The 11,718-nt window shown below is 44.1% G+C and overlaps 1 protein-coding gene across 3 annotated transcripts in view; it reads right to left on the minus strand.

Moving 5' to 3' along the window:
- The window catches only part of NSG2 (neuronal vesicle trafficking associated 2), a 57,047-nt gene that overhangs the window by 36,058 nt on the left and 9,271 nt on the right, over positions 1–11,718 (minus strand). For all 3 annotated transcript variants that reach the window (XM_003781928.3, XM_023515179.1, XM_023515177.1), the window contains exon 3: positions 3,461–3,544. In XM_003781928.3, the coding sequence (XP_003781976.1) occupies positions 3,461–3,544 (84 nt within the window). The remainder of the gene's footprint in view (positions 1–3,460; positions 3,545–11,718) is intronic.

Consider the following 11,718-nt stretch of genomic DNA (forward strand, 5'->3'; position numbering starts at 1 on the left):
GGGTTTCTTCTCTGCATGCTCCCACCTTCTCACATGATCCTGATGAAAATCTTTTAAGTCTGTGGGCCTTTACTATAACTACAAGAGCTTTCTCATCTCAGAAATGACAAAAATTCTAGGCAATTCTTTCAGGCAATCGTTTTCTATTCATCTCTCCCCACTCTGCTCTCTTCTCCCTTTCTCTCTCACACTATAATTGCTATAAACTGCGCTCTCCAGGTTATTTTGGAATTTAAAGTCACAGTCTGTTCTACCTTCATGAAGAGTTTGGAACGAGAAGGGAAGCTCTTGTACAGTTCCTAAGGTCATCTCAGCCCTGGCTAGTGTATGTGAAGGGCTGGCCTGGCCACTGTTTACCAGCATCAGGCTCTCTAAGACTAGCTGCAAATTCCCTGACTTCCAGCCCTGGTTTTCCAGTGGAAATCTCCATCCTGAGCTCCAGACCTGCTCATCTAAGGGTGCCCAGACCACTTCCCCCCACTCATGGCCTCCAGGACCCTCATGCTCAGCTCATCTCCCCCAACCCCTACTTCAGAGGCAGATAGGCAAACCAAACTCCAGGAGCGCCCCAAACCTGCCCCCCTCCTTGTCCAACTAAGCACAAGTCTGCAAATCTCACCTTCCTGACAGCCCCACCTGGATCCCGAGCCCCACTGAGCTGACTCAGCTCAGACCCTCAGACTCAGATGCTTCTTAATTACCACCAGCACCTCCGCCCGGTCTCCCTGCATCTACCCTCACCCCCACACTTGCATCCTTCACAGGGCCCAGAGGGATCTCTCTTTAAGAAAGTGAAAAACCAGGCTAATTAATGCTCCAAGCTTTACATAAGCATGAGAGAATTTGCTTCATTCCTTCCATCTTGTTCCAAGAGGCAGGGCTCCACTCCACCCACACCTGACAAGGCTTACAAAGGGCTGCTCCTGAACCACAAAGCCTTTCTTTCCATACCCCCAGCACTAATTGGGCGAAACTATGTGGGGGGCTTCCACAGGCCCCGAGCCTTGACCTAGCAGCTCCTTTTCTGTTAGCCAACTTGTTTTCTCTTTCCTGTCCTTTCTGAGGTGGGCAGGGAATCGTGGCTGAACAGAAAGCAGACCCCAGCTCAGCACACTGGCTCTGTCTCTTGGTGCCTGGGTGAGCAAGCGCTGTCACTTCCCAGAGCCACATTCCCCCTTTGAGAAGTAAGGGATTGTATCTGTCTCACATATTTAAATACGATGAAACAGCCACATCATCAAAGAAGAGAGAGAAAAAAGAAAAAACGGCCCAGCACTACGCCTGGTAATGTAGCCACAGACAGCACTTAAATACATATTTCCATGTCATCTTTCCTCTGTATTTGGGGGGTTTTAATAGTTCTAATCCCAGAAAGCACACAATTTTAATTTCTGCTTTTTTTTTTCACTTAACATTCTCTCTTCGGTATTTGCCCAAATTATTGCACGCCTTCATAGCCATCATTTTAAATGAGGACTGGATAAGGAATAATTTCATTAAGACTCTTAAATCTCAATTTGGAGAGAAGAGCGAATTCTTAAAAATAATTCTCATTTCTGTCTAATTATTGAAACAATGCACGTTCATTATATAAAAACTTCAAAGCCTGGGAAAGGAAGAAGAAGAGGAAAATATCTCCTAAGCTCATAGTTTAAAAGACACTACTCTCTGAAATATAAGTGATCTTAAGAAATTGTGAAATAGTTGATTATACGGGTGTGGTCTCACTTATGGAATCACAAGAAAGTTGTGAGAATCTAGCATCATTTCCAATACTGTGACTTTATAAATAGCACTACAGTAAACATTCTTGTGTGTGGATCTGGTCGTATTTCTCATGATCCACAAGGACAGGTCAACTTGACCCCCTGGCCTGGTGCTCCAAGGCAGCCCAGGCCTCCCCTCATTCCTGCAGGAACGTGCTCATTCTGGCAGGTACTTGGGTGTAGCTGGAGCCAGGCCCACGTACACAGACCCACACCATGGGCCAGACACACAAGAAAATAGAGGAGCAGCCTCTGCCCTCAAAGAGGGGGTTGACATCCAGCAGGCCCCACATTCCAGGGCATGCAAAGAGGTTCCACCTCAGGGTCCATACCAGCTACTCCGCTGTAGATTTAGCAGAAAGAAAGGGACAGAAACAGACCAAACAATATGTTTATCCATGTACACACTTCAATTCCCAGATAACCAAGGGCTGCGTTCACTTTCAAAGGCCCCAGTCACAATCGACACAAAATAGCTACTTATCGGGTACAGACCCAAGTGGTTTGCACATATCCCACACTTGATCTTCACAGTTAAGTACTATCATCTCTATTTGACAAGTCAGGTTTAGCAACTTGCTTGTGACCACACAGCTGGTGGAAAGAAGGCTCAAGCCCAGCACAACTACCACAATATCCCTCCACAGAGCCGCCTGCTCTGCTACCTGCATGGCCAACTGTGCCTCCTAGATCTCTCTCAGGTTGGCCTGCATCTCTCTGTCTGCTAACCATCCTTGTCTGAGCCACTGTTGTTGTTTTACTTAGGTGACTACAGTAGCCTAATAGTTGCCCCCCACTACTCTCCATTAGCCACATAAAGCAGGCATGCTTTTCCTAAAATCAGTCATGGCCCTCCTCTTCCTGAAATCCTGCAAAGGCTTCCTGTTGCTTTTGGTGTTTAAACCTAAAACCCTCCATACAGGCCTTCCTCCAAAGCCTAGAACTGTCTGCCTTCTGCCCACTTTGGCCCCATCTTGGTCCCTCCTCCCCGCCCCCATCATGCTCCCTGAGCCCAGCCTTGCTGCTCTGACTCCTCTTCAGTCTGGGCTAGCCTCCCTCCCACCTCAGGGCCTTTGCACAACCTGTGCTCTCCTCAGCTCCCTTCTGCCTGCTTATGCCCACTTCCCACTTCCGTCTCAGCTCCTAAGTGACTTCCCTAGAGCCGTCGTCTCACCGTCACAGAGCTTGCCTTTGGCTCCCTCGTGTGACCCATCACAACTAGGCATACACATCGGTCAGTGCTCCTAGCTGCCCCCCCCAGCAAGACATAGAAAGTCAACCACTAACTAGGCTTTCCCACCAAGACACAGCTTTTCATTCCTCGGCCTTTTCTGTATTTGTTACAATCACATTCAAAGACAAAAACTTGAGTGTCTTCCTGCATTTCCAATCACATTTCCTGGAGATTGTGAAGGAAAGGCAGGGAGAATGGGTCAGGAGAAAGGGAAAGGAATAAAAGAGGCGTTTATCAGTTATCAGTTTATCAGAGCATTCTGGAGCCTGAGTCTGACAAACCTGAGGCAGAGCTCTTGTTACTTGATTAAACTCAGTGACCCAGACCACGTGGCTTTGAAAAATCCTTCCAGAAACAGCCTGCGTCCTCTTCCCAGTCCCCAGCAAACAGCACCAGCTCCACAGGCATGAGCTGAGCTGAGCTTGCTGTTTGCTCTCAGTTACACCATCAGGACACTGACCGTAAATTCCGCGATTTTCGGCACTCGAAACTTCCCTTTGTTCTTCTGTTCCGGCTGATACTCCGTTCTTGTCTTCACAATCACCTGAAAGGTTCGATCAGTGTTAGTGCACAAGGAGGCTGGAAGCATCACTCTTTCCCTTTCCTTTGTTTTAAGTAACCAGAATTTCTTATGCATAAAAATCCAAAAATAAAGAATCCTCCTTCCCAAACATGCGCAAGAAAAGGAAAAAAATTCAAATTATCCTTAGTACCTCCTCATTCCAACAGAGACAATCACTGGTGACAATTTTGGTTACACCTTTTCAGATGTTTTTACAGACTTATGTATGCGCGTATGACATATGTTTACTGTTGATGAAAACATATTTCCTTTTCGTGGAATGAATTGATATTTTATGTCCTAGTTTATAACCTGCCTTAATTGCATGGCACTATACCTTCTTCCCGATTTTCCAGTGTAGACAAATACATTTCATTCTGCCTTTTGATGTAGGGTAACATTCCACTTTGTGTGTATACTACAAATAATCTAATCAATCTTTAATTGTTGAACATTCAGGTTGTTTCCACGGTTTTTGTTACATGAATGAGTTACGGTGAAGATGCTGTATCTACACCTGTTTGCACAAATTAATTCCCAGTTAATTTGGGGACTTATGCAAAGGAAAAATATAAAGCCCTGTTGGATCTGTTGTACCATCCTATTTTTCTAAAGTCTGAATTTTTTACAGAGGTGCTTAACATATCTTACCAGGATTTACTGTCAACCTGACAAGACATTTATGGAACTCCAGCCCACCGCACAGGCAAAGTGGAAGGAAAAGAAACCTGACAGGAACCCGTAACTACGGCCAAGTTATCATCCCCAGGGGACTACTGCAGCGCCCTGAGGAACACGGAAGCTGTCTGAGCCTCACGCTCTCCCCTGTGAAATATAGACCATCATCCTACTCATATCCCTATTCACTAGGGTGGTTCTGAGAGTTAAGGAAGATAATAATAAGCAATATTTTCGAACCATTGATTACATTCCAGAACCAGATCATACATTTCACATGCCTTACCTGTGTCCTACTACTATTTCCATTTCCCTGAAAAGGAAACTAAAGCTCAGAGATGCTGAGCCACTTGTCCAAGGTCACACAACAGGGAAGCAGTCTTCTAACGACGATCACTCTTACTTCCCACTATAGCCTAAACCGACAGAATTTTCACAGAAAACCCCAACCAACTTCTGGAGACAAAAGTCAAGTATATTGACTAGAGCAAGAATTCTTCTCTGAAGAATGTTCTTTAAAGTCTATCAGAATATTATTGACTCAATACAGCTCAGAAAGGAAGGGCTGGGGAGAGCAGTACCATATCCTAGCATCTACCACTTGGCACTTAAGCATGTTGGTTAAAGAGGCCCTGGGCTCCAGCCTATCAACACCCATCTTTCCCTCAGCAAGAGGATTTCCACTTCAAGATGGAAATTCTGCTGTTGTGCCTCTGCTCTTTGTAGGGTGTTGCTCCAAACAATAGGAAGGGAGCCCCTGGCTTCCACAGACAGGGGAGTGGGGTAGCAGAACATGGAGGACTCACCGAGGGTGTGTGGAGAGGGGTAGGCAGACGAGTGTTCTCATATTTTTATTTTCTTCCTACCTCCTATCCCAAACAATAGGAAAACAGAGGCCTCTGTACCATAGGCAAGAAAAATGATTCTCATACTTTGTGCCTTTGCTATATAGCCGGCACTGGGCACGTGACATGCATCATCTCACTTAATTCTACACTCTAAGCAGATGCCAATATGGTGAGTATTGTAGGCAGTGTGCACAAGCGTGTGCTGGGTTCAAATCCTGGTTCTATACCTTTCTAGCTGGTAATCTTGGCTGAGTCATTTAAACCTTTCGTGTTTGGGGTTTCTCATCTATAAAATGGAAAATAAGTGTAACCATCTCCCTGGGTTGTTGTGAGGCATAAGTAGCTTACTGCACATTAGACACTCAGACTTTTCATTCAATAACAAGTGTTTGTTTGGACACTGCCTCTGGGTGCTGTTGCATTTGCTTCCGTAGATACCTGAGGCAGACATGGAGTTGGGCCTGGCTTGTACCCGTCAGCCCACACGTGCACTGTACCATTGAAGTGATGCAAGGACTTCTAAAGGACAGTGCTGTTCAAGCATGTCCCTGACTGCCCTGCCTGAAACAAAAAGGGCTTTGAAGGATGAATAGAAGTTTCCAGGGTGGACAATGCCAGGGAGGACATTTTCTGCAAAGTGAACCCACATGACCGAAGAAACAAAAACATGAAACGGCATGTGATCTACAAGTCCCTGTTTTGCTGGCGTATGAACTGCCGTGGACGCAAGTCAAGAGCTAGTGTAAACAAAAGAGCAAAGACCAAAGCACAGCTCATGGGCTAACTCACAACATTCTGAGGTTGGACACATTGAAATAGCATTTCACGTCAGGTGCTCTGTAAACTGAAGAATTGTCTACAAATTCTAGTCATTAGAAATACTTCGGATAGCACTATATCAGCTGTCAGATTATGAAGCACTGTAGAAAATTTAGATGTCTAATCATTTCTCTGAATCCATATTTTTAGAAATATTAACAAACTCGGATTTATAATTTCTCTCCCCATGCATGTATACATACATATTGTGTGTATACACACACACATCTATTATCATATGCATAACAGTACATCTAATTCCTGGTCAGTGTGAGCCTTAGAGTAATAGTTGCCTTCTCTGGTAGGTAGACAGCTTCAGAGTTTCCTGCCCCCTGGTGTACATATGCTATATAATTTCCTTCCCCGGGAGCATGGGCGGGACCTGTGACTATGTTGGTATAGTCCCTCCTGTGAATGACATTACACTATCGAAATTTTGGTAGTAGGAGATTCTGCACTGACCTTGAAGAATTAAGCTGACATGTTGAGAGAGGGCCATGTAGCTAGTATCTGAGGACAACCTTGTGCCGACAGCCAGTAAGAAAAGGGGGACCTCAGCCCTACAACTGCAGGAAGTGAATTCTTCCAACAACCTGAATGAGCTTAGAAGAGGATCCCAGTGCCAGATGAGAATGTAGCCTGGAAAATACCTTGATTTTAGCCAGTGAGACCCCTGGGCAGAGAACTCAGCTAACAATGCTTAGACTTCCAACCTAAAAAAACCATCAGATAATAAATATGTGCTTTTTTAAAGCCATTCAATGTTTGGTAAATTTGTTACACAGCAAGAGAAAACCAGCTCACCTTCCTACATTGCCAAGTCTATCTCAATAATTTCAGACTGGTCTGGAGTACCTTCACATCACAAATCAAATGTTAAGAAGCATTGGCTTCTTCGTCTTTTTCTCTGCCTTCCTATTTTCATAAACACCCTTGCCAGAGCTTCTGAAGAATTCAAAACCATTTCCATTCTGTGTAAACTTAAAAGACCCTATGTTCTAGCCAACATGTTAAGGCAAGAGACAGAACTAAAAAATATTACTGCCAGAAGAAGATCATGAATAATCATTACAGGCAATATCATTCTTATTTTCATAATAATTTTCATTTGAAGGTTGCTTCTCTAGCATCCAATTTCTTCTCCACTCAAAAGATCCCTGGTATCCCTTTCACGAACACATCATGCCCCAGTGTATGGCAGCCATATGGTTTGGGGGGATCAACTCCTTCTTTAATGACAGAGATGGTCCCTTGTAAGGTTGAGTTACTTAGGGAATGCTATCCCATTGATCCCACAATTTGATTGGCTCATATATGAGTATGTCATTCAATTTGGACCAATGAGATATGACACAGTATTGACTATGGTCTTGAGGAAAGAAGCCTCCTTGGTCTTTGTGTGGGTATTCTGATAGCATAGTGTTCCTCTGGATGGTGTGGTGAGGACTTGAATTCTAGAACTGCTGTGGCAATTGTTACCACTCTGAGGGGGGAGCCAGGAGAAGGACAAAGGCATCCTACATGGAGAGTAGTGCCAAGGGCAACCCAGAGAAATGGAAGTGGGTCTTGATGACATCCTACTGCCTGGATCACATCTTTCCTGAAGCTAGATCCATGCTGGGGGTCTGCAGTCAATTTGGGGAGGCAAATACATACTTGTTGGGCCTTAATCCAATTTGGGCTGTGTTCTCTGTTACTTGAAGCTTTTAGCTTTCTACCTGATACAAATGTGTTCCAAGAAAATGAGCTGAAAAGCTATAAGAATTTAGTAAAATATCTAAACACTAAATAATCATACCAAAAAAATCAATAGATTTCCTTGGTGTCAGCAACAAGTCAACTCAAAAATCTAATGGTACACTCAAAGATACATATAAGAACACGTACAGGCTTTGTTCATAATAGCTGAAAACTCAGAATATCTCAAATGTCTACCAAGAAGAGAATGCATAAATTGTAGTTTATGCATCCACAGCAAATACTACATATACACGGATGCATGTCACAGACATTACATTGGACAAAAGAAATCAGACACCAAAAAGTCTTTCTATGTACAGTGTGGTTCCATTTATGTCAGCTTGAACTACATGTATGATAACTTAGATACACACTTACATACCATCCACCATTTGCAGTAATGGGGTTGGGGGCTCTGAATTTAGACACAGCTAAGAATATAAGCCTCCCTTCATCCATGCCCTGGGGCTTTGCTCCACACTCCTATGAAATGCTGCTTAGGCTGAGTGACTTTCTACTGGAAACAATCTTTGATCCCTTACTCCTCAAACCACAAAGTTCCATCACAGGCCACAGGAGAGGTGGGTGCCTGACACCACGTGAGTCCTCAGTCATTTGCGCTCTCGAGAAGAGACTGAACTGCGTCTTCTCCAAAAGCAGCACTGGCTATTTTTCCTTCAACTCTGAGGACATATTAGTGCTTTAGAGTCCCATCTCCACCTCAAAATGCCTTGACCCATGTGCTGGAGCAAATGGACAGTGCTCTGGCCTCATCTTCTTTGACCTCTTAGTCGGCTCTAACAAGCCATCCTCTCCCTCCTCCTCTCTTGGGTCCAGGGCAGTCTCTCTCGGCCTCTTCCCACCTACTGGCCAGCCCTCCTCGGCTCCCTCTTCAGGCTCCTCCTCTTCTGCCTGATCTCTCACTGTTGGCATTTCTTGAAGCTAGGTCATGACCACCCTTATTTCTTTCTATTCTGTAAGTCTCTTCTAGATATTCTCACTTGCTCCATGACTTCGAGTTCATCTTTTATTCTCCAGACTCTCAAATTTACATTCCATTCAGATCCCAACATTTCGATTACCCTATTGGACACTGCCCTTGGGTCGAACAACCAAACTTACCATGTCTACAACAAAGTTGTAGAGTTGGTCCTCACCCTCCTGCCCTGACCACCTACCTCAGCACTTTCATCCCATGCAATCCCCAGCTCAGAAAATAGCAGCATTATCCACACTAAAATTGTTTATCTCAAATCAAATAAAGGAATCTCTTATGATCCCTCCCCTAGGGTCTCCAAACACATTCTGATGTTCCATTCACTCCAGCTCCAGCTTCCTCAAACATTTCTCCTAAATCAACCCATTTGTGCAGCTACACAGCCTCCACCCTAGCCCAGGGCATCACCATCCCCTCATGGACTTTTCCAGCTTCCTTGTTTCCATTCTTGTTTCCCCAAACCCAGAGAAAAGATCTTTCTAGACAGAGGGGGAGGCATATGCCAGCAAACATTCGGAAAGCATGGGGAGGCTGACACCAGGAGCTACTACAAAGGGGAGGTTTTTGAGTACCTGGAGAATGGGTCCTGTCAGGGTGAGGTGAGGATGGGACAGACATGAAGCTGGGGAGGCACACAGAGGCTCTGAATGCCTTGCCGAGCACCTTGAAGGTCAAGGTGAGGGCACTGAGGAGCCGAGGAAGGAAGACGAGCATGAGAAGGGCTTTGCAGATGTGCCTCACAGGCAGAGGAGGAGATACCTGGTGTGGAAAGGGGCAGGAAAACACAGCTATAAAGTGGAACCAGTGAGCTCTGAGGAGTTTCCTGAGCTTGGTGTTTTGCTCCTATCAAGAGCATCCAGGTATATTTCCCTTCTATAAAAGATACGGTAGCAGTTGCCTTGGTCTCCCAGAGTGCTAGGATTATAAGCATGAGCTACCATGCCCCATATACTTCTTCTTTTTTTTTTTTTTTTGGTACTATGAAGGGAAAAGCATAAGAAATGTTAGCCAATCATTACTAATTTTACCTTGGAGGAAACAGCTTGCCTAAGCAAAGAGAAAGAGAGAGAGAAAAGAAAAAAATAAATTTGTAAAGAAAGGCTCTATTCTGGACATTCTTCTTTTTTTTCCCATAGTTAAAAAAAAAATGGAGCAAAACAGAGTCCTGAGTGCCTTGATTAATAGTAGAAATGGGAGAGGAAAAATTCTTTCTGCTCTTCTTCTTATTAAAGGTGGGATTTTATAGACATTTGAACAAATTAAACTCCAAGTTTTTACATATGGTTGTGGATGCGGGCAAAGTAATAACTTTGTTTTCTTTTCATATTTACACATTGGTCCCCCATTGTCCTTTCAGCTGCTAATATAAAGAACATAATTTAACATAATTGGCATTGTAAAAACGGGATAAATTATTCATCCCTAAAGGACCCCTCATCTGGATATAATTCCCATTTTGCTGGCAAGGCCAGATAATACATGGTGTTTCAGATGGTGCAAAGTACAGATCATAAAAATTTAAAATACTACTTCCCAGGATTATCAATAATGAAGAGGTTCCCACATGAAGAGGCCCCAGGATTGGCAGGAACAATAAATAAAAGCGTAGAAGTGCTGACAGAGAGCAAGATTGTATTTTTATGAGCTGGACTTGCACAGGCCAAAAATAGATCTAAGCTGTTCCCTTCATTTCATCACTGGTGCAAAGAGGGAGGTTCAGAGCCAGGACGATGAGTGGCCTCTGAGCACCTGCTACGAGCCGGACACTGTGCTGGTGCCCGTCACGGTTCACAATTCTCCCGAGTACATTCCCGCCAATCTCCAGTACTCTCTTACAATTATTATCATTATTTCCATTTTTCAGATGAGAAAATCTAGCCTCAGAGAATTCAATCACTTGCCCACAATCAAATGATTGGTAAGAGCTTAGCTAGTGAGTTAGGCTGACAGGACTGCACTCTAACTCGGGTGACAGAGCGAGACTCTGACTCAAAAAAAAAAAAGAAAGAAAAAGAAAAAATTATCCTGCTGGTTCCTATCTATCATGGTTTGTTTTTTTGTTTTTTAAGGTAATCATTCTGTGCCTAGCATTATGCCAAAAACTTCATATCCTGTATCTCGGCAAATCCCTTCAGTCATTCTGTAAGGTAGGGGATTATACCCATTTCACAGATGAGAAACTTGAGCAGAAATAACTTCACAACCTCATATAGCCACTGGGAAGCAGAGCCAAGACTTAAACCTAACATTCAGTCTCTGATCCTGTGGAACCCAAGACATAATGGGGGCTCCACAAATACTGTTAAACAAGTGAACAAATAAATTCTATTTTTCTTTTTTATTCTTTCATTTTTTTTTCTGAGTCAGAGTCTCACTCTATCACATGGGCTAGAGCACAGTCTTGTCACCCTAACTCACGACAACCTCAGACTCCTGTGTTCAAGTGATCTTCATGCCTCAGCCTCCTAAGTAACTGGGACTAAAGGCACTCAACATGGTGCCCAGCTAATTGTTCTATTTTTGGTAGAGACAGGGTCTCATTCTTGCTTAGGCAAGTCTCAAATGCCTGACCTCAAGCAATCCTCCTGCCTCAGCCTCCCAGAGTGCAAGAATTATAGGAGTCACTATACATTCTCACAAAGTGGCTGAGCCACTTTGCTCAGCCAATAAATTCTGTTTCTAAAGACAGAAGGTAGAGGTTTCCAGATGGAGCCTGAAGCCTTAGTTGGGAACTATCCATTCATGCCCCTCACACCTCACTCCACACTCCCTCTTTGGGTTTGGGTCTTTCCCTGGGTCTTTAAAGCTTAGTATTGGACTCAGAACATAAGGTAAAATGTCAGTGCTCAAAGGACTTTAGTGGCAGTGTGGTCTAACTCTGTGAACTCACAGATGGAGAGGGTGGGACCCACAGAGGGGAAGGGGTTTGCTACAGGTCACATGGTAACAAAGAGTCAGAAGCAGGTTTCAGTATGAACCTGACCAGCACTAGTCCAGAGCTCTTTACATGGAATGAAGCTTCTTTTCCTTGTTGGGCCTTTGTTTCCTCAGAGGCAGAATGAAAGCTTGGCTAG

The sequence above is a fragment of the Otolemur garnettii genome, unplaced genomic scaffold (genome assembly GCF_000181295.1).
Source record: "Otolemur garnettii isolate 467f Iridium unplaced genomic scaffold, OtoGar3 scaffold00003, whole genome shotgun sequence".
NCBI lineage: Eukaryota > Metazoa > Chordata > Mammalia > Primates > Galagidae > Otolemur > Otolemur garnettii.